Here is a 22,707-nt window from a genome sequence, read left to right on the forward strand (position 1 = left end):
TAACAGAAGGACTATTTTTCTCCAGTTTCATACACAAATCCATCTACTTTTAATGTAACTCAGTGAAGTGGTTTTTCACTGATACATGGGGAAAAAAAAAAAAAAAAACCTTACCAGTAAGAAATGTATTCAGATCCAAATTCACCAATTAAGAAGATTTTAAAATATTATCTTGATTATACAATTTTTATATTCATATTTTATCTTTCTACTAAAGAAGTTGTTTGCCTAAAAAGATAATGAACTTAAATTTCAACCAAGACTTATAAAGGTACATCACCAGCACCTACTGTATGAACAAAGGAAAAAAAAAAAAAAACTAAGGTAGATAATGAGAATTTTTGAAAATATTTATTTCAGGTGGAAAAATCTGTGCTGGTTCTCACATTTGTTAAAAGAGGAAAATCAATTCTTCAGACAGTAATATATTCTAAGAAGTAATTTAGCCTTCTCATCAAATAATTAGGATGAAGAGATGAAATATAATGAAAATGCATAAGGTGAATATAAAACAAGGTACTTTTCTTTTTACTAATGAACATGACTTTTTATCTGTTTGAGAGTCACTAAAGAGAGCAGTTTAGCAATAAAAATTACTTATTTTTGTATAATCACATATTATTGTGATTATTAGGCATAGTCAACAATAAAGAGAGAGTTCGTAGAAAACAATACAAGTGTGTCTTTGAAATGTTACTGATTTTCTCACACCACTGAAAAAAACTTGATTGTCATTCATAAAACTGTTAACTTTGTTTTCTCAGCAGATCAACTAATGTTCACTCTAGACTAACTCCCTTCTTTCCTATGTGACTTTCTTTCAAAGGGTTCAAAATCCCTATAATGTTGTAACAATAGAAATATAAGGCAATTTCCTCATTTTATAAGCCAATACTGGGCATAGGTCAGATTATCATTCAGTGAGTTTAACCTATACGATGTGACTGCGTTTGTTCCCTATAGAACCTGTGGAGCCGGGAGACAAATGTATGCAGGAGAGAATAAAAAGGCAAAATTCATGGTTAAAGTCATCAGTTAAAAACAAGAGACAACAAAAAATACACTTAATCTTGCCTTGTGAAATGTAGCAAATGGAATTTGACCCAAGGATTTTTTTAAACCTAGGAAAATTTACTTCCTACTGAAACCTCCAATCTCTGCCTGCAGAATCTAGGCTGGGCTTACATAATCCCGAAGGACATTTGCAGTTTTACGTTTTAAGAAAAGAAAATTATATAGATCTTAAATGCCATAACTACTCATAAGCCTGGAAAACCTGCTTTTACAGAAACCAAAGGCTTAATGTAGTCTTTAATCTCTACCTGCCAGTATGTGGAATTGTAGGTCCTGGTTATATTTCTCAAACAATAAAACTTGCTCAACCAGAACATCCTCGTAAAAACTAATGGCTTCACAGTAGGGTAGGTAGGTATAACTTAGGCTTCCTAAAACTTAAAAAGTTCTCTCTCCCTGTATTAGTATTATAAGTTTTTAACTTTAATGTTTATCCTATATGAAAGGAAGAATTAATTTGAATCAAAACCAACCTCAGATTTCTCACAAGGGAATATAAAAATCATCTTTTCTCTCTTGTTGCTTCAATTGAGTTCTCCAAACATCACTACCTCTTAGAGAGGCAATCAAGAATTTAGGTCTGGCAATGTCATCAAATAATTATAATTTTGGACACGTCATATAGACTGGGAAAATTTTCGTTTCTTCAATTACTAAAATAAAAAATAGAGTTTATACCAGATAATCCATGAGATCTATTATTGCAATACTATGATTCTCTGATTATGTGTAATAAGTATGTAATATATTGTACATATTACACACCTATATAAAATAATATGTAATATATCATACATATTACACACTATATAAAATATATAAGATATATCACATATACACTATATGCAAAAGTTTCTAAAATATACTTACACTCTCTCAGGAAGGAACTGCTAAATATTAAGAAATGAATTAATTAGTTACTACTGGGTAAGTAGTGCCCTATAATAATCCACTCAAATGTTTATTTAAATTAATCATCTTCCAAAGTATATTAACTCTTCACCATAACAAGATGCATTATCTAATTCTCTGGAATCATTCTCGCAGAGAAATAAAAAAGGTAAATATTTTCTCTGCTTTACAAAGAGAGGAACTAGACTTGGTGAGCAGACAGAATGTGCAGCAGTTCACAGAGCAGACCAGAATCAGAAGCAGAATAAACTTCCACTGAATCTTGATAGAGCTTTCCATTAATACTATGAGCTTTCATTTTTCTATTGTACCTTATACCATCATATGAGTAAATGTGTTTATGTGTTTTGAGTAGTGGGTAGGAAGGCCGGTAGGAAAGATAAAATAATCTTTAAGCTGTGATATGATCTCAGAAAGGTTAATTCATTGTACTAGGAGTTTCAAGGCATGAATAAGGATTCTGTTTAAAAGGCTATATTCTTCACTAAAACTAGCCTAGGAAGACTGGAGACTGAGTCCAAGGATGAAGTCTAAATGAAAAGAGGAAAGTTTGGTCAAGAAGAGAGTCTTTGTTACTGTTTTAAAGTGTCTTATTCAGGCAAGATAAGTCTGTAGAGGTCACAAATTATAGGTAGAAGCCACCATGACAAAGCTCAAGGAGAAAGAACTTTGGACAAAAGGAGCTTCCGTTGTTAGGAGAAGAACAGTGAGACCAGTGGATGGCTCCATGGAAGAAAGGGAGAGTGGCCCTGCAGGAAGCCCTCCCTGTGGCTCTCCGGCTGCTGAGGTTCATTGAGCTGTATTGCAAAGGCTTACCTTACAAAGATGCTGTTGATCTTCTACAGAAAAAAATATAATAATAATAATACTTAAAACTTTGAAAAATTTGTCCTGCTCTGTCTGAACTTTATACAAAGTGTAAGTAAAGGTCTTCAGGGAATGTAATACCCCAGCAACAAAATTCATCATCCCACCAACTGCAAAGTTGTCTCAAATATTAAACTCCTCAAAAGGCAAGTATGCGGCTGTCTTCTCACCTGGGACATCAGATGAGTACACTCAAAGTTTTTAATATTTTTCTCTTTTCCCTTCCAGGTCCCGGTGTCTTCAGAGTCACATAGCTGGATTAAATCAATGTTTTGTTTTGTTTTGTTTTTCCTGTTTTCCTGATTTCTCTTTACTGTTTTTAGTTACTTGGGCTTCACCATAGATTTCAATACATCACTCAGTAATAATCTCATTAAAGATCAAGCAGAAAAAAAATTCAAATATGAAATAATTTTGGGGAACAATTTGGCTATTACTTCAAATACTGTATTTCAATGCCCGAAATGTATTTTCCCTTAACTTAATTAACAGATACGTTGACACACAGCTTGAAATTTTTGGCTTATAAAAACTTCCTAATTAACAGAAGCATACAAGGTGTTCTTTCCAAGCTTTAATACCTTAATGTCAGCTATGTTTCCAGTTTGGGATTCAATAAAAATGCCCAGACAGAAGAGAGAAAAGATGGAACTGTTTAGAAAATGACTTCAATTCCCAAATTTGCTGAGCTAAAGATGCCTGGTGCTTTTTATGGATCGTTTCAAAGAGACAACCAATCTGGAGCTGTTTAAATTCTGACCCAAGGTACAGCTGAGGAGTACTAGAGTAATAAACACTAGATTATGATACAATGACTCAACACTATCATCCCTGATTGTGTACATGCGACTATAATCCTTTTTATACACAGCAGACACAGCAAATCAGATTATGATATTGTCTTGCCTAATATCCTTCTCCTGGCTTCCCACTGCACTTAGAATGAAACCTAAACTCCCCAACCTGGTTTATAAAGTCCTACATGGTTGGACACCCAACTGCCCTGCAGGGTCACTCTCTCTTTCATCATTTAGATATCAGTTTAACTGTGACCTCTACAGACATATCTTGCCTGATAAACCACTTTAAACTAGTAACAAAGACTCTCTTCTTGACCAACTTTCCTTTTTTTCAACTAGACCTCATCCTTGGATTCAGTCTCCAGTCTTCCTAGGCTAGTTTTATTGAAGAATCCCACTAAGTCATTCTCCACTTTTGGTATTTTATCAAGATCCTTGTGGCCAACCCTTGATATCCAGTTCTTGGCCTGCCTTTAACAAAATCTGGTTAGGCTAGTTTTGCAAGAATCTTCTTGCCTTTTGATGTTTCCTCTTAGTACTTATCTATCCACTTGACCCCCTCACTCCGCTTCTTGACTATATGCCCCTAGCTGTCCTTGTAATATATGCAATAGTATACAATAATACTGTTGCGATAATAGTTGCAATAATACTGTCTTCACTGTAAAGTCTGTTTTCACTGTCTTTAACTACTATCCGGCTCTGTTTGTCTTTCACAGTAGCCTGGTATCAAATTACCTATTTTAATGCTCTGCACAGAATAAATCCTTATGACGTTATTATGACGTGTTACTTGTTTAGACTCTAGGATGCACGGCTTTGGGAAAGAAGGGACATTGTGTCTCCTGGTATCGCTTCATCAGCAGCAAATGCAGCCTAGAACAAAGCTTAGCAATAGCTACACACTCATGGAATTTTGTAGAGTGAAATAACTTTCAAGATATATCTAAAGGGATATGAAAGTGTACACAAAAGAATGCTGAAAGTTAGCAGTGCTGGAAGTTCTCTCCATAGCTTTCAGACAAGAGAAGGAAATAAAGGAGTTCCAAAAGGGAAAGAAGAGATCAAACTACGGCTCTTTCCTGATGATATGATCTTATATCTAGAAAACTCCAAATATTAAACTAAGAGACTACTAGAATTGATAAACAAATTCAGGAAAGTCTCAGGTTACAAAAATCAATGTACACAAATCAGTATCTTTCATATACATCAACAACAGTCAAGCTGAGAATCGAGTCAAACATGCCATACCTTTCACAGTGGTAACAAAGAAAATAAAATTTCTATGAATGTATTTAACCAAGGAGGTATAAGAGCTCTAAAGGGAGAATTATGAAACACTGTCAAAAGAAATTGCAGGGTATGTAAACAGATGGGAAAATATACCATGCTTATTGATCAGTAAAATAAACATTGTTAAAATGGCCCTACTACTCAAAGTGATTTATAGATTCAATGCAACTGGAATTAAAATATCAATGCCATACATTGCAGAACTAGAAAAAATAGCTCAAGGCTTCATTTAGAACCATAAAAGACCCCAAATAGCTAATGCAACCTTACATAATAAGAACCAAGTGGTAAGTAAACCTTACCAGACTTCAAGCTATACTACAAGGCTATAATAACCAAAACAGCATGGTACCAGCACAAAAAGGGGCAGACTTATGGATCAAAATAGAGAACCCAGAGATGAAATTATCTTCATATTCTCATCTGATTTCTGACAAAACAGATAAAAATATACCCTGGGGGAAAGAATCCCTCTTCCATGAATGGTGTTGGGAAAAGTGGATAGCCACATATAAAATACTAAAACAGGATCTGCATCTCTTACCACTTGCAAAAATTAACTCATGATGGGTAAAAGACTTAAAATTAAGGCAGGAAACTATAGAAATCCTAGAAGAAAATGTTGGAAAAACTCATAGATAGTGGATTACACAAAGAATTTGTGAGGAAGACCACAAAAGAAATCACAGTAACAACAAAAATAAATAAATGGGACCTGAAAAAATTAAAAAGCCTTCACTCAGGCAACAACACAATCAAGAGAGCAAATAGACAACCCACAGAATGAGAAAAAATATTTCCATACTATACATTTGATAAAAGAATAATAATAAGTGTCTATAAAGAACTTAAGCAAATCAGCAAGAAACAACCACACTAAAAAGTGGGCAAAAGACATGAACAGAAACTTTTCAAATGAAGATATACTAAAGGCCAAGAAATTCATGGAAAAATGTTAAACAACCGTAATCATTAGGAAAATGCAAATCAAAGCCACAGTGAGATATCACCTAACTCTAGTGAGAACGGCTCATTATTAGAAAGTCCAAAAACAACAGATGCTGGTATGGATGTGGAGAGAAAGGTATTCTTATATACTGTTGATGAGGCTGCAATTTAGTACAACCTCCATGGAAAATAGTATTGAGCTAGCTCTGAGAACTTAGACTCAACCTACCATTTGACCCAGCAATCTGCTGCTGGGTATATATCTAAAGGGAACAAAAAGTCATTTTATGAAAAAGACACCTACATATGAAAGTTTATAAGCACACAATTCAGAATTGCAAAGATGTGGAAACAACCCAACTGTCCACCAATACATAAACAGATTAATAAAATGTAGTATTTGCATTCTGTGTAGTATTACCCATAAAGAAAAATAGTAATTTTGTATCTTTTGTGACAACCTGGATGGAACTGGAGATCATTGTACTAAGTGAAACGTCACAGAAATGGAGAAACAAATACATGTACTCAATAGCAGGTAGGAACTGATCAATCAACACTTAAGTGCACATATGGAAGTAAATCTCAATGAAAATCAAGCTGGAAGAGGAGGGAGGAGGGTGTAGGTAAATTCACACCTCGAGTATGAATTTATTGAGTATGGTGCACACTGTTTGGGTGGGGGGAGTACTCATAACCTTGACTCAGTTTTTGTATAACCAAAGTATGTAAACAAAACAGATGTAACCCCCAATATTCTGAAATAAAAAAAAAACTCTTTGTTGTCTGTTGTCTACTATTTTATGAAAATCACTGCTATTGTTATTGTTGTTCTAAATCATTATTCTTTACATAAGTAAACACAACACTGTCAGATTACAGGGCATGGAGACCCACAATTATGATAATTAAGAGAAAATAAAAAACAACTCATCCTTACTTCTCCAATTAGATAAAAAGCTTCAGTGAAATCCACTAGGCAGTCCAGGCCTTCACACAGGCCATTTATTCCCTCTGCCTACAAATTTTCCCTTCACAGAGCCAAATGTCTTGCTTCTTCCCATGGCTTACATGTATTTATTTATTTATTTAGACAGAGTCTCACTTTGTTGCCCTACAGGGCACAATGCCCAGCTATTTTTGTGGCCCCCACCGGCCACAATGCCCAGCTATTTTTAGAGCTGAGGTCTCGCTCTGGCCCAGGCTGGTCTCCGTCTCCTGAGCTCAGGTGATCCACCTGCCTTGGCCTCCCAGAGTGCTAGGATCACAGGTTGAGCCACCACGACTGGCCTTCTTCTCGTCTCTTAGGTCTACATTCTTCCCACCTCTTAGTTTACATTCAACTTCCACCTTCTCAATGAAATGGTCCTGACCAACTATTTAAAATTGGAGTCCCCCCAACATTCCTTACTCCCTATCTCTGCTTTCTGTTTCTCTTCAACAATTACCAATATTCGGCATTCTACAGTTCATTCACAATCTATCTTCCCCAACAATACAAGCTCCACAAGGGCAGGGATGAGGGTCTGTTTTGCTCCTACTACACTCCTAGAATATTAACTTACTGAATGAATGAATGATACAGGCAATTTTGCCAGTTGTATGATTTTCCAGATTGTGTCTTACAATTAGGTACTTATGTGTTATACCCTGGGGAACAGAATCACTAGAAATTTCTCTTGTGATTAGAAATGGAGCCTAGAGTTCAAGGACCTGGAGTTTTATATTCCTGAAATTTTGAGAGATGAAAGAAAACCTCAAGTGAGGTTACTAGAGAATTTATGAGTTTGGCTTCTATGGATCCCTAAAAAAAAATATTTATACTCTGACAGAGTGTGTTGAGGACGCTGCCTCAGTCACAAAACTTCAGAATTTTCCCCAGTGTACTTTCCCTTTGATGCTAAAAGTATGCTTCATGCAGTGTTAAAATGAAAATAGCTCTTGTTTTAGAATGACAGTCTTTCAAATGTTTGACTTTGCTGTCCTACAGGAAATGAAGGAAACTAGTCCCAGTACCTATAAAACAAAGAGTTTTATAGAACGATCTTCCTAAAAATAAAAACAAACTAACCAATAACAACCTGACTACATAGGAATTGTTCAGTTCACTAAACAAAAATTACAATTTATCTTAAATTTAAGTAAGAGTAGTGCTCTTTTAACTATAGTGGGTCATAGTACGCAATTTCTCTTTAGTCTATGCTGTGGGCTGAACGATGTGCTCCCAAAATTCATATGTTGAAGTCCTAACCCCAGTATGTCAGAAAGTGACGGCATTTGTATTTGAGATAGGGTGTTTATGGGGATAAGTAAGTTAAAATTAGATCATTATTGTGGGTCCTAGTTCATTTATGACTGCTGACCTTATAAGCAGAAATTAGAACACAGACATTATACTAAAGAAAGACCATGTGAAGACAGGGAGAAGATGGCCACCCACTAGACAAGGACAGAGGTCTCAGAGGAAATCAATCCTGTCAACACTTTTGTAGCTTCCAGAGTTATGAGAAAACACATTTCTACAGTCTGAGCCACCCAGTCTGTGGTACTTTGTCCTGACAGCCTTAACAAACTGATACAGCCAAGCAAGAAATGCCATAAACTTTTTCAGCGTAAAAAACTAGTAAAGAGGTAGATAATACATTTCAGAGTTGTTTTGTTCTCTCCCCAAACCAGAAATGTCCTTCTACACAGCTGGCAGTAGGTTAATACACAGTATGTTAATACTGTGCTCCATCTTGTCTATTCGTTCAATGAAGGATAAGCTATACCCAGTAAATGCAGAATGCTAAAAAGTCCCAGGCAGGAAACTGAATCGCATGCTCCCACACACAAACATGAAAGAACTTCTCCGGGAGAGACACTGCAAATTCTACATCATCACCCCTTTTCTCACTATTTCTAGATAAGAAATACTTTGATTGACAATAAAACTGAGGGAGCTAGGACACTAATATTTTTCCAAAATAACCAAAACTACTGTCACAGAATCTAGTTTACACATAAAAAAAAAATGTTATACTTGTTTGATTTTTACATTCACTACTACTCTCCAAATTAGGTAAAGGATTAGCATGTTCATTTTACACTAGTTTACTGAGAGACAACAAATTAGTAAATGTAGCAGACTGTAAATACATCGTTCAAATAAAGATAATAAATATAGCCAGAGTTTAGCTAAATTTAATTTACTGACACATAACTTTAAATGACACTCAGGTTTTGCACTGGTTGGTGTGCAGTCAACTTTCAACTCAACAGGAAACATACACTACTGATTCAATTAACATAATGTCTTTATAAGTGTCCACAAACTAAAACTAGTTTAGTTTATAAAGAGTGTTTTTATATTCCATTCCTACCTCAAAATACTGCATCAGAAAATAAACAATAAGCATACATAAAACTTAAAGAATCAATTGTAACCAAGACCAAAAGTTAGAAAACTATTTTGTTAATAGTTGTCAAAATTATAGATTATTAAATTAACGTTTTTATTGTGGGACAATATGTAACAAACATTTTAAATTAACACTCAAAATAAATTGAAAATATTTCCTCACCAATATTAGGGTGCTTCAACAGACGGCAGATTCTAGCTTCCCTTTCCAGTTTCTGATGATCTGTTTAATAAAGAAGAAAAAAAAGAAAAGTAAATAACATCAAAGCAAAATGAACACAAAAAATAGCATAGCAAAATGACATAAAATCTTTACATTTACTCATCCTTTAATTTCTTTTTAGAAATAGTGATCATTTGAAGTTGGAATTAGGTGAACAGCACACAGTGCAACCATCTAATTTTATTTTTCGTTGAGTTGATGGTTGATGAAGTGATGTATAACACAGAGTCGAAGTTAGACTTAGGCTGAGGGAAATGAAACCAAGCCCTTCTACTATTCATTCTTATCTCTACCTTAAATACATACTGTCACGACAACTTAGTAACCAAATATAGACATATTCAAGTAGAGCAGAGGATGCATATCTGGAAATTGGATTACCAATAGAGCCAGTGCTAAATAGGATAACTAGTTTAATCTCGAGGGAGAAACATTCCCGGTCCAGTCATACATTCTACGTACAGTATTTGGTCCAACTTCCTGGGTACATAAATACTCCTCTTCATTTCAAGAATTTCCCCCAAATCCTTTATTCTTAGCTCATCATTACCTGTGTAGCCATTTCTTTGAAGGTGCATAAACCACTATGAACTTGCCTTTTAAGAACTATCTTGACACTCTTCTTTGGTTTTTCGTGGCAGTACATTTGCATGTAAATATAACCAGTATCGCTTAACAAAGCACAAAATAAACGTCAGAGATAGATGAGAACACAGTAAAAACACCTGTTGCTGATAGTGCTCGCCATAGAGAGTAGTGGTTAGTTCAGAGCCTTTACATATGTAGAATTTATAATTTAAACCACAACAACCCTCTGAGACAGGTAATATTGTTTATCCCTATTTTAAAATACAAAGACTAATAGCGTAGTTTTACACCACCATTTGATTCGTGCAAAGGCTCCAGCAGTTTTATCCACTGTTTCTGTTGCATTTATGATGCAACTCACATCAACACCTGTATAAATGACAACACGTTTTTTTAAAGTCAAATTATGTCCTTATGGCTTTATTCTGGAGACAGTTGAGGCATTGCAGATCCTCTAAGAGGATTTCGGGGCTCTCCAGGTCCACGGACCACATTCTGAGAAACCCTGGCACATGCTATAAAGAACTGTTGCCAAAATGAATTTTTTTGGCAATCCAGAAAAACATTTCAAACATATATAATGATGTTAATAGCTCAAAGTGTTGAAAACAGCTTCTCAATAAATTATCACAGCCTTGAATAGGTTCTAGCACTTAACATATTATATCTGGATTGCCAAAGGTGGTGCTTGTAGCTTTACCATTATCTAAAACTACATATATTTAAAATAAATGTGAATTTATCAAGTCCCCCATCTCCTTAATAGTCCTTATTCTTAAACAAGCTACTTCTAGCGTATTCTTATTTAGACATATTCAAGTAAACACAAAATGTTAAACCAGATATTGAAAATGCACCTAACGCCATGATCATAAACAAATACTGTCAAGTGTGACATGTAAAGCACATGAAAGACATATGCTATAGGGATTATAATTTTGTTATGGACACAGGGATATGCAAATGTATATTATGCTAAACCATTTGGTTATACATATGAAACATATGAAATCATCTGAAACATATGATTATATTAAAATAAAGAGGAAAAAGGAAATAAAGGACATTTACAGATAATAAATTCTACAGAGTTTTGGCTTATAGAGATAAAAATAATTACAGAATTGTATATAGCCTATTGTAATGGGTTGAACTGTTTCTTTGCAAAATTCATATGTTGAGGTCCTAACCTCCATACCCTAAGATGTGACAGTATCTGGAGCCGAGGTGTTTACAGAGGTAAGTGCATTAAAATGAGGTCATTAGTGTGGGCTTTTGTCTATTATGACTGGCGTCCACATACAAAAAGGAGACCAGGACACTGACCCCCACAGAGGGAAGACCACCTGGTGACACAGGGAGAAGGTGGGCGTCTACCAGCTGAGGAGAGAAGCCTCAAAAGAAATCAACTCTTCTAACACCTTTGTCTCTGACTTCCAACTTCCAGAATTGTAAGAAAACAGATTTCTGTTATTTAAACCACCCAAGTCTGTGGTCCTTTGTCGTGGCAGCCCTGGCAAACTAATACACCTATGTATTAGTTTCCCCTTGGTGTGTATCACATATCACAAACTCAGAAACTCAACACAGCACACCACATCTATCATCTCACTGTTTCTGTGGGTCAGAAGCATGAGCGCAGCTTCCCTGAGCCGCCGGCATTAGGGTCTCTCACAAAGCTGTAATCAAGGTGTCAGACACGGGGCGGGGGGTGGGGGTGTCTCATCTCAAGTCCTGACTGGGAAGGATCTACTTCCAAACTCGCATGCCTGTTGACACTATTCAGTTCCTCAAGGGCTGTGGGGTAGGCGGTCTCAGTTCCGAGCCGTCTGGTGGCTGGAGGCTGCCCTTAGTTCCCTGCATAGGCCAACGTGGGAATTTCTTTCATCAAAGCCTCTATGGGAAAGAGTCTGGGACACAAAAAGGAAAGTCCCGATCCCACTGAGCCCAACACGGAAGCAACATCCCATCACAATTGTAGTACCTAATTGGTTAGAAGCAAGAAATTAGATCGGTCCATTTCAAATTTCAATACTCAAGGACATGAACACCAGGTGGCAAGAAATACTGGGACGTTTTAGAATTTGTCTGCCACAGTCGGCTTTATACAGTAATACTATCTCTGACAAGAAGCTTCACTTGCTTTTTCTTCCATATAATCAAACAATTTAATGATTTCCTATGAATCATAAGGCATTCTGCACTTTCCCATTGGGGCATGTTTTGACATTCCAAACATGATGATATAACTAAACTCTAGTTTTACTGAAAACTAGAACTTAACAGTGATGTCAATGCTCATCATCTGGTAGGTGTCACATTCAACATCACGTTCACACGTTTACTTTTAGAAGGAGTAGGTAGGTGAGGAGGAGTGATTAAGTACCTGAGACAGTACTACCAGAAAGCACATTTCTGTATTTATCTTGCTAAAGAGATGGATTAGTTTTACACTTAAAGCGTTCTTTAGCTTTCATTCAATCAGCAATAAAAATCCTACTTCACCATTCCCAACTCTCACAACTACAATGGTGAGAGGCAAAAGCATAATAAAAGGAAAGACATTCATAATACTAGTGGGCGCCCTTTGGAGATTTTATTTTATCATGTGCAGGCCCTGAGCTGGTTGTAGAAGAGTTTCATTTATCATTTAATATTTATTGAATGACTTGCACTATAATAGTTGGGTTTTATTCTTCCTTTGAAACTCAAGTTCAAGCTCTTATATGAATAAAAATACAACCTTTCAGGCTGTAATCTTGTCAGGTCTGATAAGGTACATGCTGTTCGCAATACATGGGGGAAGACCTGCCACATAAATAATGCCTTAGAAAAACATATTATCAACCAATTTTGAAAAGAAATCAGTGGGGAATAATATTGCCCAGTACAGAGTCCTCTAGATTTTAAAATGTTTCCTGAAAATTTGGGTGAAATGTAGTTATTGCTTCTCAGTTTCAGAGATACTTTTTTTTTTTGATACAGAGTCTCACTGTGTTAAGAGTGCTGTGGTGTCATACCTCAGGACAATCTCAAACTCCTGGGTTCAAGAGATCCTCTTGCCTCAGCCTCCTGAGTAGCTGGGACTACAGGCATGCATCACCACACTCAGCTAGTTTTTCTGTTTTTAGAAGAGACTGGGTCTCACTCTTGCTCCCACTGGTCTCCAGCTTCTGAGTTTAAGCAATCCACACACCTCAGCCTCCCAGAAAGATACTTTTTTAATCTGTAAAATATTTTATTTCAAACGAGGTAAAAAAAAAAATGTGAATTCAGAGCTAATGAAGTAAATTTACCCTTGTGCCACAAATCAAATTTTAATTTTATGCAAAATAATAACTCTGATCACAAATGCAAATTAAAGTGCTAGTCCTGAACCACTTTCACATAGCAATAGGAGGATCACTAAAGCTACACAAAGCAACAAGTTACCTATCTGGCAATAGCAGAGAAGGGGTCTTTTCATCAATAAGCAAATTTCAAAAGTAACTATTTACTCCCCAATGACCAAGCATTAAAATGGGAACCTTGTGGAGGGACATGTAACAATTGTTGCTTTCTTACAAGGATGACATATAAAATAACCTCTCTTGAAACCACTGAGTCATCATTGTTAGCATTCATTATTACTCTGTTATAACCTAGTGAGGGCCTCAGAGGCTACAGAGGCATGAAAACCCAGGGGTCTCTGCCTGGCCTCTGGCCCCCACCCTTCTGGGTGGAATCACTTTCTCAGCATAAGCAATGACAAGGGAAGGGTTTGGGCAAAGGCAGGGTGGGTTGGCCTTCTGCCATAATTGGCCAGTTGCCACCCCTTCGCCCCAAGTAGACACACAAATGCACATGCACAGAGACACACACACGTAAACACACAACCTAAGGAAGGCTTGGTTTGCCATAGCCAAGAGAATTTAATTTATGTAGCTCCCTCTCCCCACAAAGAAAATCCAACTGCTAAAATAATCCTCCATGGAAATGATGGAGCCTGTGAAAATGGAGTGTTTAAAGTCCTGTTCCATCACTCATTTTTGTCCTGTTAGCTCTTTGGCGTGCAGGTCTAAGCTGCCTCATGCCCTACTCTTTTCTCCTGCGTCCTTTGCCTTCCTTGGACTTTTATGCTCCAGTTTGATATCAATGCCTTAACTCTGTTTTTGGTTAATCCTGCTTCTCCAGGTTCTTTACTACACCAGCCCAACTTGATTTTCAATTTTGTCACTGTTGTTTAATGTCCAAGAAACTGTAGTCTCCTTACCCCTCTTGGAGCAAACTAGGAACAAAAGTAAAGGAATGATAGCTGCCCCTCCCTCATTTCACAACTGCTGTGAACTAAGAACCAAGCAAAACAGGACATAAAAATATAATCACAAAGAAGCTGGAAGTGAGGACCCGAGAGGTCCTCTCTTAATGAAAGATACACCTTTCAATGTGTGAATTCTGGAGCTCTATAAAGTGGTTACCCAGAGGCATTTTACCTGAAAGTTTTAGAATTACATTCAGAATGCATTTTCCTTGTTAGAGAAATGGTGTCTCACTAAATGAAATGTTCCTCTGGAAAGAATATTGATGCTGTCCATTTACGTAAGTCACACTTAAAAGCAGTCTGTAAGTTAGCAGCAGATATTGGAAAGGCCACTTCACTACAAAATCTGCATGGGATGTATATGAACCGAAAGCTGTCATAGTCATTGAACTTAAAGTTGAAAATTTCACAATTAAATATTATATTTTCATTTTATCCTTTTATTTTGAACTGTACCATATCGTAAATTTGAACTTTCAATTATTTCACCCACATTCTTTCTGACATTAGGTCTCAGTCACTCCCTATTACCTCTACTGCCCACTATAAGCTGGATAAACCAGTCAGGTATACAACTGTAAAATGACATTCTTCTTTCTATGATAAAGTGAACTTAGATTAGTGCACCGAAAGCTTGTGTAACAAGTCAAAGCCTCTAAAGATTCTATTCTGTGCAGGAAGTTCATGCAAATGTTACATTATGAATTATGATGTCAGTGCAACCTTGATTCTATATGGACTGGAAACCCTGGCTCACTTCTGAAGAAGTGAGCCCTCCTCCTCATTTTTTTTAAACATCTACCACGTGGTAAAAGAACCAGGGCTCTGCTTCATTTCACCTTCTTGCTGTGGCTTCATCTAGGAGGAAAAGGGAATTTTCAAAATAACTCCAGAGGAATAAAAGCCCATAATGAAGGTCCTGGATTTTGCAGAACCCCAGATACAAGCCAGCAGACAGATCTCAGGCCAGATCTCAGGCTTCCGAGAGTCAAGAATTGCTTTATGGTTCCACCACTTGCTACTTGTTGAGAGTCGTGTGACTTGACCTCTTAAAATGTCCATCCATAACATGGGCATAAAATACGTAGCATTGGGACTATATCTGGAACAAAGTAGGTCCTCAAAAAAATAATAGTATTAACATTATTGCTAAAATGTGCTTCATTTTAAAATAACTAAATCCCTAAGAAATTATATTAATTTCATCAAAGCATATTTAATTTATATGTATCCTGATATATTTTGAAAATAACTCTTCCCTATATAATCATATGATCAATCCTGTCCAAGCCATAGGTAATAGAAATAGTGGAACTACTGGTATCTATGGTTAGAGATAAAACCAGTACAGTAAAATATGAATGATAACACATATTCAACTTAAAGTATACTCTACCCCCCAAATGAACAAGAATACAGGAAAAACTTGTCTCAGTATAAAATTTTTAAACTAATTAAACTGACCAGATTCATATACAAACTTACTATATTCTTCTATTCATCCATTTCACACATCCAAAACGAATGCGGTTCCAATAAACAATTTACCACATAAATCATTTCAGAGGGAGCTATATTCTATTTCCTAGGACCATAAAGGAATAAATAATAAAATTTGATGGCATCATTCTTATGCTTTCCTGTAGGAGAAATATGTTTCCTTTTCTTCCACAGTAATTGTCATCCATTCAAAGACACAACATTGTATCTGTCATGAAAATGCTTTCCACAAAATTATGCAAATAGAAAACAACATCTGTATCTTATAAGGCTCTTGTTCAGTGGCAATTTAAAAGAAAATACCACTTGTGGACCAAAAATTATAAACAACAGTGACCATGAATTCATATAAAACATTTTTTACGTAAATGTTTACTTGATTTCTAATTATACACAATATCTACACAGCTACTAAAGAGATGGAACACTGGGTTAGGACCTAATAGAAGTCATAGGAGAACCTCTTAGTAAGCCCCTCACTAGTTCCAGGTGATGGGCCAGGGAATTTGAACTGTGTTTTTTTATTTGGGGAGAGGGGAAGTGGGAGCATAATTCTGTTGAGCAGGGTACATCACAGGATAGATAGTGTTGAAAGGAGACTATTGGTGGAATGAAGATTCCTCTAGAAAATAAAGGGAAGAAATACACAGGATCCCTACTTGCAACCCTCGTAGCACCAGCTGACCTTAGCTGGCTCTCCTCGGTTCTCAGCCTCTGAGAGGATGTTGCCATCTTTCTCTCGTGAGGGTGCCTCTGCCTCTCTGTGGGTCTCATCCTTCTACTAACATGGCGACTTAGGCAGGAAAAGCCAAACAACAACAGGAACGGGAGCAGAGTATCCAGAGTGGGCAGATGGCCCGTCCACGTTCCTGCCGGGGTAAAGGGATTCAAACAGCAGTCAGCGATCACAGTCAAGGCCTGTGCAAAGGAGGAAAGTAAAACTCTCCCAGAAAGCATTTAGGACACAGACATCAGACTGAGAGCTCACCCAGAACAGAAGCCTGTCTTGTCAGCAACACCATTTTGTAAACTATTATGTCTCCAGCGGTTGTTAATATCATTTTAGGAAGCCCTTATGTACAAAAAACAAGTGATGAGGATATTAGTTGGTAACCACTATGAATTAAAGAGATTTAAATTTGTATCTTTATTTTAATTATATATCAATAACTTAATTCATACAAACATTTAAAAATTATTCCAATTATGCTCCCATAGAAGACTAATGAGATAAATTTTGTATAATATATCATTCTACTCTCAGACTCTACAAATTGACTTATACATTTCTTTTCCGTGGGTGTAATTTTAACTGTAAAACTGGAAGAATTGCTACACAATTCTATTTTCATGTTTAGACATAATAGAGCTAAATCACTTGAGACTCTTTGTATTAAAATCCTTCAAACTTTGACTATCTAGAGATTAGAAGGCCCCAGAATGGGAACAAGCCATACTAACCCTAAATACACTTCACACTTGACAATTTCTTCCAGGGCCCCCACTGATTTTTACAAGCAGTTGCATGGTAACATAAGAGAACATTTATTTCAGGAATTCTTTTTCTTAAAATAATAATTTATTATTTCTTATGGATGTAATTTACTGTTATGATATTTTATTCCTAAGAATTAAGTACTTACAATTAATTCAAAAGGTGAAAGTACAAACTATTTCTCTATTTATATAAATATGAACTTGAACTACACTGGGTACAGAGGAAGAAGAGAAATACTTAATTTTGCTATTTTTCTGGAACTTGTTATGCTTTCCAGTATTTGTCAGCTTCTGAAAATTTATAATTTCTTATGACTATTTCATTCCAAATATATATTCATTTTTGAGTTTAATTTTTTTATTTGCAATCTTGTTTCCTTTTCCTTAGAAAGAAACTTCCAAATTGCATATACCTCAGGTCCTACTAAACCTGGATACATACTTCTTGTTATGCTTATGAAAAAAATAGAAAATGTTATTTATTGTTTAAATTCTTAGGGTAACAAGCAGATTTTCATATTAAATCCTTCACAAAATTTGTAAATAAAGTTTCTTTCTAAGTGAATAGAAACTAATTTATATTACTGAAACTAGTTATTAAAATCCCATACAAACTTGTATTTTGAAGTCAGGAAGTTAACCAACCACCATGAAAAGATCATTAAGCTGAAAATTAGGGTGAAAAATGGCTTTCAACACAGGCTTTGCCAAGAATAATGTCAAAAAAAAAAAAAAGGCAAATCTTATAAACATGAAAGCTGTATTTATTCCTTTCCATCTTATGAAGATGCTATATATGTGAGACAACATATCTTTTATTTTTAGGGGAAAAAATTCCTAAATCAGACATGGCACTTCAATATATTTATAATTAACTTTTATTATAGACACAAGGATGCTGAAAGCTGTTTGGGAAAATAAAGTCACATATTATGGTCTAAGTACTTGTGAACTAGTAATTAAACTCGAAATGAGTGATTTTAATATGAATACCTTCCAAATTGGAGAACGAAAGTGATCATTTAGCAAACGACATTCCCCAAGTTAAAAAATTCAAGATACTTCAACTTCTTCTCTACATATTTTAATCACACATTCTTCATTTACCACATTTCATGGATGCTTTTATTTCCTATGCACAAAGAAATGAGGCTTAATAAAAAGGCTTAATGAACCTAAATGAAAAAAGATATTAAAATAAAACTGCCCATCACATGCACCCCCCAAACATGAGCATTTATGATGTATCAGTCAGAAATACAAAGAAAAGAGAAATTGTCCCGTTTAGCTGAAACCATGAAAACAAAATAGTTGTCAGACACAGGTTGCCGAATCACACATTCAGGACTTGACAAGGAAATCAGTTGAAGCCCTTCTGCCATCATGACCCCATTGCTCACTCCCAGCTATGCAAGAAAACGTAAGGAGACTCCCAGAGTGGTCAGGTCAGTGCCCTCTTCCTCACATTGGAAAGGAGCTTTCCTGAGGATACCAAATTGGGGGGAAGGGGTACCCAAGAAAATATTCAAAAGATACATCCCCTAGAATTTGAGAAAAATGACCACTACCCATTTTAAACCCAATTTAAAAGACCCAGAATTGTGGCTGGCTAGCTGTCTTAAATGCGAAGCTCAGAGGGCTCTGTTGTGACCCGGCTGTGCTTGCAACTGACAAAGATAGGTGTTTCCCATGGACCAGATACAGGCCCAGGGAGGAGCAAGATGCCGGCAGTCCAGGAGCTGAAGAAGCAGTTAGAACTAGCCAGGGGACACATGTTTCCCGTCATCAGGGAAACAGTCTCCATAGAAAAAATCATCTAAATCCCACAGAAATGTCCCATAAGAGAGAGTCAGTCACATGCATCTATCCGAGGGCAGCAGTGCAGATCAGAATGCACCAGGGAAATCTGACTTGCTCCACTCCTTACAGCTCTGCCCTGATGGTCCCCACAGGAAGCCAGTGAATAAGTGAGGACACTAGGTGACAAAGAGTGTCAGTACCACATGCCCTGCTGGGCCAAGGAGGCTGCCACGCCTATAGCAGGCCTGGCCTGAGAGGAGAAATTTTAAATGATTTCAGGGGCGTGTCATCTTATTCCTTCTGATATTATCTGAAATGCAGGATAAAATCCCCCAGACTCAAGGGAGTGGAGTTTTTAATTCATTGACATTCTGGATGTCATCCTTCATCATTCACTGGGAATGAATATTTATCTTTTACCTAGAATGCTCTGTTTCAAGTAAGTGCTGCATCATTTAAACACGTATTTGGCATTGGCATGGCTTTAAAACTGTGCCAGCTCTAAAGTAAGAGCTTATTGCAACCCTTCCTGGCTTCATGCCCACACTTTACAGGGAGGCATATAAATGCCACCTAAATTGACTGGGGTTCCTTCTAAACTCTAAAAGAGGAAGTTGCTTGCCTCTGTGTAACAAACTTTAAAGTCAGACAACAAAAACCTGTCCTGGGCCAGTCAATTTCTACTCCCACATCCACTGCAAAGTGTCTACACAGTAACACTGAGAAATAATTCTAATTTGTGTTAATTTATGGACATTATCAGGGTCAAAATAAGGTTCCTCTCCCAGAAAGGGAGAGAGGGAAGCCCTAGGAGCTTACTTAGTCTTTTGTATCACGGTTAAATCAATGGCTAACTCTCCACCAGATACCCATACTATTTGCTCCTTAAAACTTGAGACTCTAGGAATTCTGCCAAGTGACCTGGAAACAAGGAACTGTGACCAGTCTCTGAAGACAGCGTCCTGCATTAGCTTCTTGCAGTAAAATCAAGCATACTGCTAACATCCGCACCTGCATATCCCAACTTTGACAACTTCCCTGACTCCTACACAGTACACTTCTTTTCCTTTTCACATAGCCTCATTCCCGACTTGCTTGTTCCCACCCTTATCTTACCTTGTCCTTTTACCTTAATATTTTAAAATCTTATTGTAAAAATGACAGACTCTAGCTGGAAAAATATATCTATATTTTAGCTAAAAGACATAAATATCATTTAAAACCCCAGTACCTAGAGATGTCACTATTTACATTGCGATGACTTTCCTTCCAGTGTTTTCCTATGCAGATACATAGTGGCCTGCTTTTGACTTTAAAAGCACAGTTTATACATTTTCCACACAGGCTAAATCCCTGAGGCAAAAGGCTTGGCAGGAAAAGGGTGCTGTGTGGCCAGATGAATGAATGAAGCGTGATAAAGGGTTACTAACATGAACAGGCAGGGCACAAGGGAGATCCTGCCACAAAACCTACCCCCATCGTATCAGAGCACGCTCCTCAGTGCAATTTCTGCCAAAAGGATCTAAGTGGCTTCTCAAACTATTTTCAAAATATTAAAGCTCCTACGAAATCAGAGAAAACAATCATTATTCTAATTCAAAGGTTCACTTTTGAAAGAAAAAACATGCTACTGCTATGTAAATAATGTACATATGGAGGTAATTGTAGTCACAGAGCTAATACTCCAGGCACAGTTCATAAAAATTTACAGACTTGTATGAAAATAAAAACAACATCTTTCATGCAAAAAAGCCGTCTGTTTACTTCCTTTGTTATCTATCACCATGCTTGATTCATCAACATCTACCACTGGTCTTTGGGTAAACGAAGATTTGTACAGGCTGTACACAAGGGATTATGAACACAGGTCCTGTCGCCTTACAATATGCAACCCATGTGGAGAAACTCCTTTAATTCAGACTTTGGTAGATTTATAACACAGCCAAAATGTAACGAACATTTGGGAAAATACATCAATAAAAATCTGGAAACTTTTATCTCAATCATACAAACCCTTCAAATCCCATAAAATGTTTACTTGGCACCACAGTTAAGTGGTTCTCTCTCCCTCTCACTGTTCAATCTACTTCATTTATTAAAGACTTAGCATCTGGCCAGTCTTCTGCTTCACTGAAAGCCTGCCAATGTACTGGGCTACTTCAACAAACACAAGGAAAACAAACTGACTACGGTTCAGCCTCTCAGTTCTCTGACCTCCCTGACTCTGGTAATCTTCACTTCCACTCCACTTCAGTCACCATTCCTGGAGTCGTTCCCTGAAACTTGGCCATCCTCCTCTGAAACCGGGAAGTTAAAAATCCCAGTCTCTGATGATCAACTGCTCACTTTCCAAACTGCCCAATGTCTCCCAGAGTGATGCTTTTCAGGACCACCACTGACTCCTCCACTTTCCCCAGTACATAAATCCTTTCCCTGTTTACTTTCCTCCATATCCCTTTGCACTCTTTGCCCTTGCCAAAGTTAAAAATATACCCCTCTACAGCAGATGGACTATTATGAATTAAAGAAACTTGAAAAACAGTAGGTGCAAGATCATCCTGACCTTCCTTCTGTCTCTTAAAAGCTGTTGATGTGAAAGGTGTCCTCCTGTCCTGGAAGGAAAGCCGCATTCTGATCACCAAGGACAGGGAGAGTGCTGACTCTCGCCACTGGATGCTGGTCTGACTGCCCTCCTCAGGGGGGCTCTGAGTGACCTCTCTCCGTGTCTGTCACAGTTCCTTAATAAGACATGAGCTTAAAAAGAAGTGTAATAAGTTCAAGAAGCTGGGTGGGACAAGAGAAGCAAAAGGACACACAAATTAGGGCATCCACAGAGTGAGTTCCCTTTAGGAATTATGTGGCTACGAAGTGCTGCCTTGACAGATGAGGACACTGCGTGGAAGGGATAAGCTGCCCAATCACATAGAACTCAAAGAACAAATGTTCTTTATGTCATGAGAAAACCTGTCCTTGGCCTGAATGTGGGTGACTCCCATTAGGATATGGAGTGATGGCACCATCCTGGGCAAGGGCTGGAGACAAATGAAGGCCTCTGAATGACAGGTCTGATTTATGGAAACCTTCTCTCTAGGGCAGCACTGGGCATCTGGCTAGCATGGGCTAATTAATCTCCGCCATCTCCCTGTGAGACAGGTAGGTTGTAAAGAGCAGTACCCTAAATTAAGAGTCAGAAAGAATGTGGTGCAAAAGGATTTCTGTAATTTTCCTATAACTATTCATTAAATTAAGGAAATTTTAGAAGACCCAGGTATCTTTCAGCTCCTTGTTGGCTGTATTTACCGAAGCAAATATTCCATTTTATTTCTAGCTATATTTAAGTTATATTTCTTTCCTTCTTCCTACCTGTTATGTGTGATACTTCTGTATAAAAAAAATGAGAAGAGACAGAGTGTATATTATTCATTTTCAGTGCAAAGATAGTGAGCAGCAAGACCAATTCCAAGAGAACATTCACTAACCACAGAAAACTTGAATCCTATTT

At 37.0% G+C, this 22,707-nt stretch overlaps 1 protein-coding gene across 12 annotated transcripts in view; it reads right to left on the reverse strand.

Annotated features, from left to right (window-relative positions):
- Nucleotides 1–22,707, reverse strand: part of CAMK2D (calcium/calmodulin dependent protein kinase II delta) — a 309,028-nt gene that overhangs the window by 192,988 nt on the left and 93,333 nt on the right. For all 12 annotated transcript variants that reach the window (XM_053571046.1, XM_053570732.1, XM_053570532.1 and 9 more), the window contains exon 3: nucleotides 9,461–9,520. In XM_053571046.1, coding sequence (XP_053427021.1) covers nucleotides 9,461–9,520 — 60 coding nt within the window. The remainder of the gene's footprint in view (nucleotides 1–9,460; nucleotides 9,521–22,707) is intronic.

The sequence above is a fragment of the Nycticebus coucang genome, chromosome 1 (assembly GCF_027406575.1).
Source record: "Nycticebus coucang isolate mNycCou1 chromosome 1, mNycCou1.pri, whole genome shotgun sequence".
Classification (NCBI taxonomy): domain Eukaryota; kingdom Metazoa; phylum Chordata; class Mammalia; order Primates; family Lorisidae; genus Nycticebus; species Nycticebus coucang.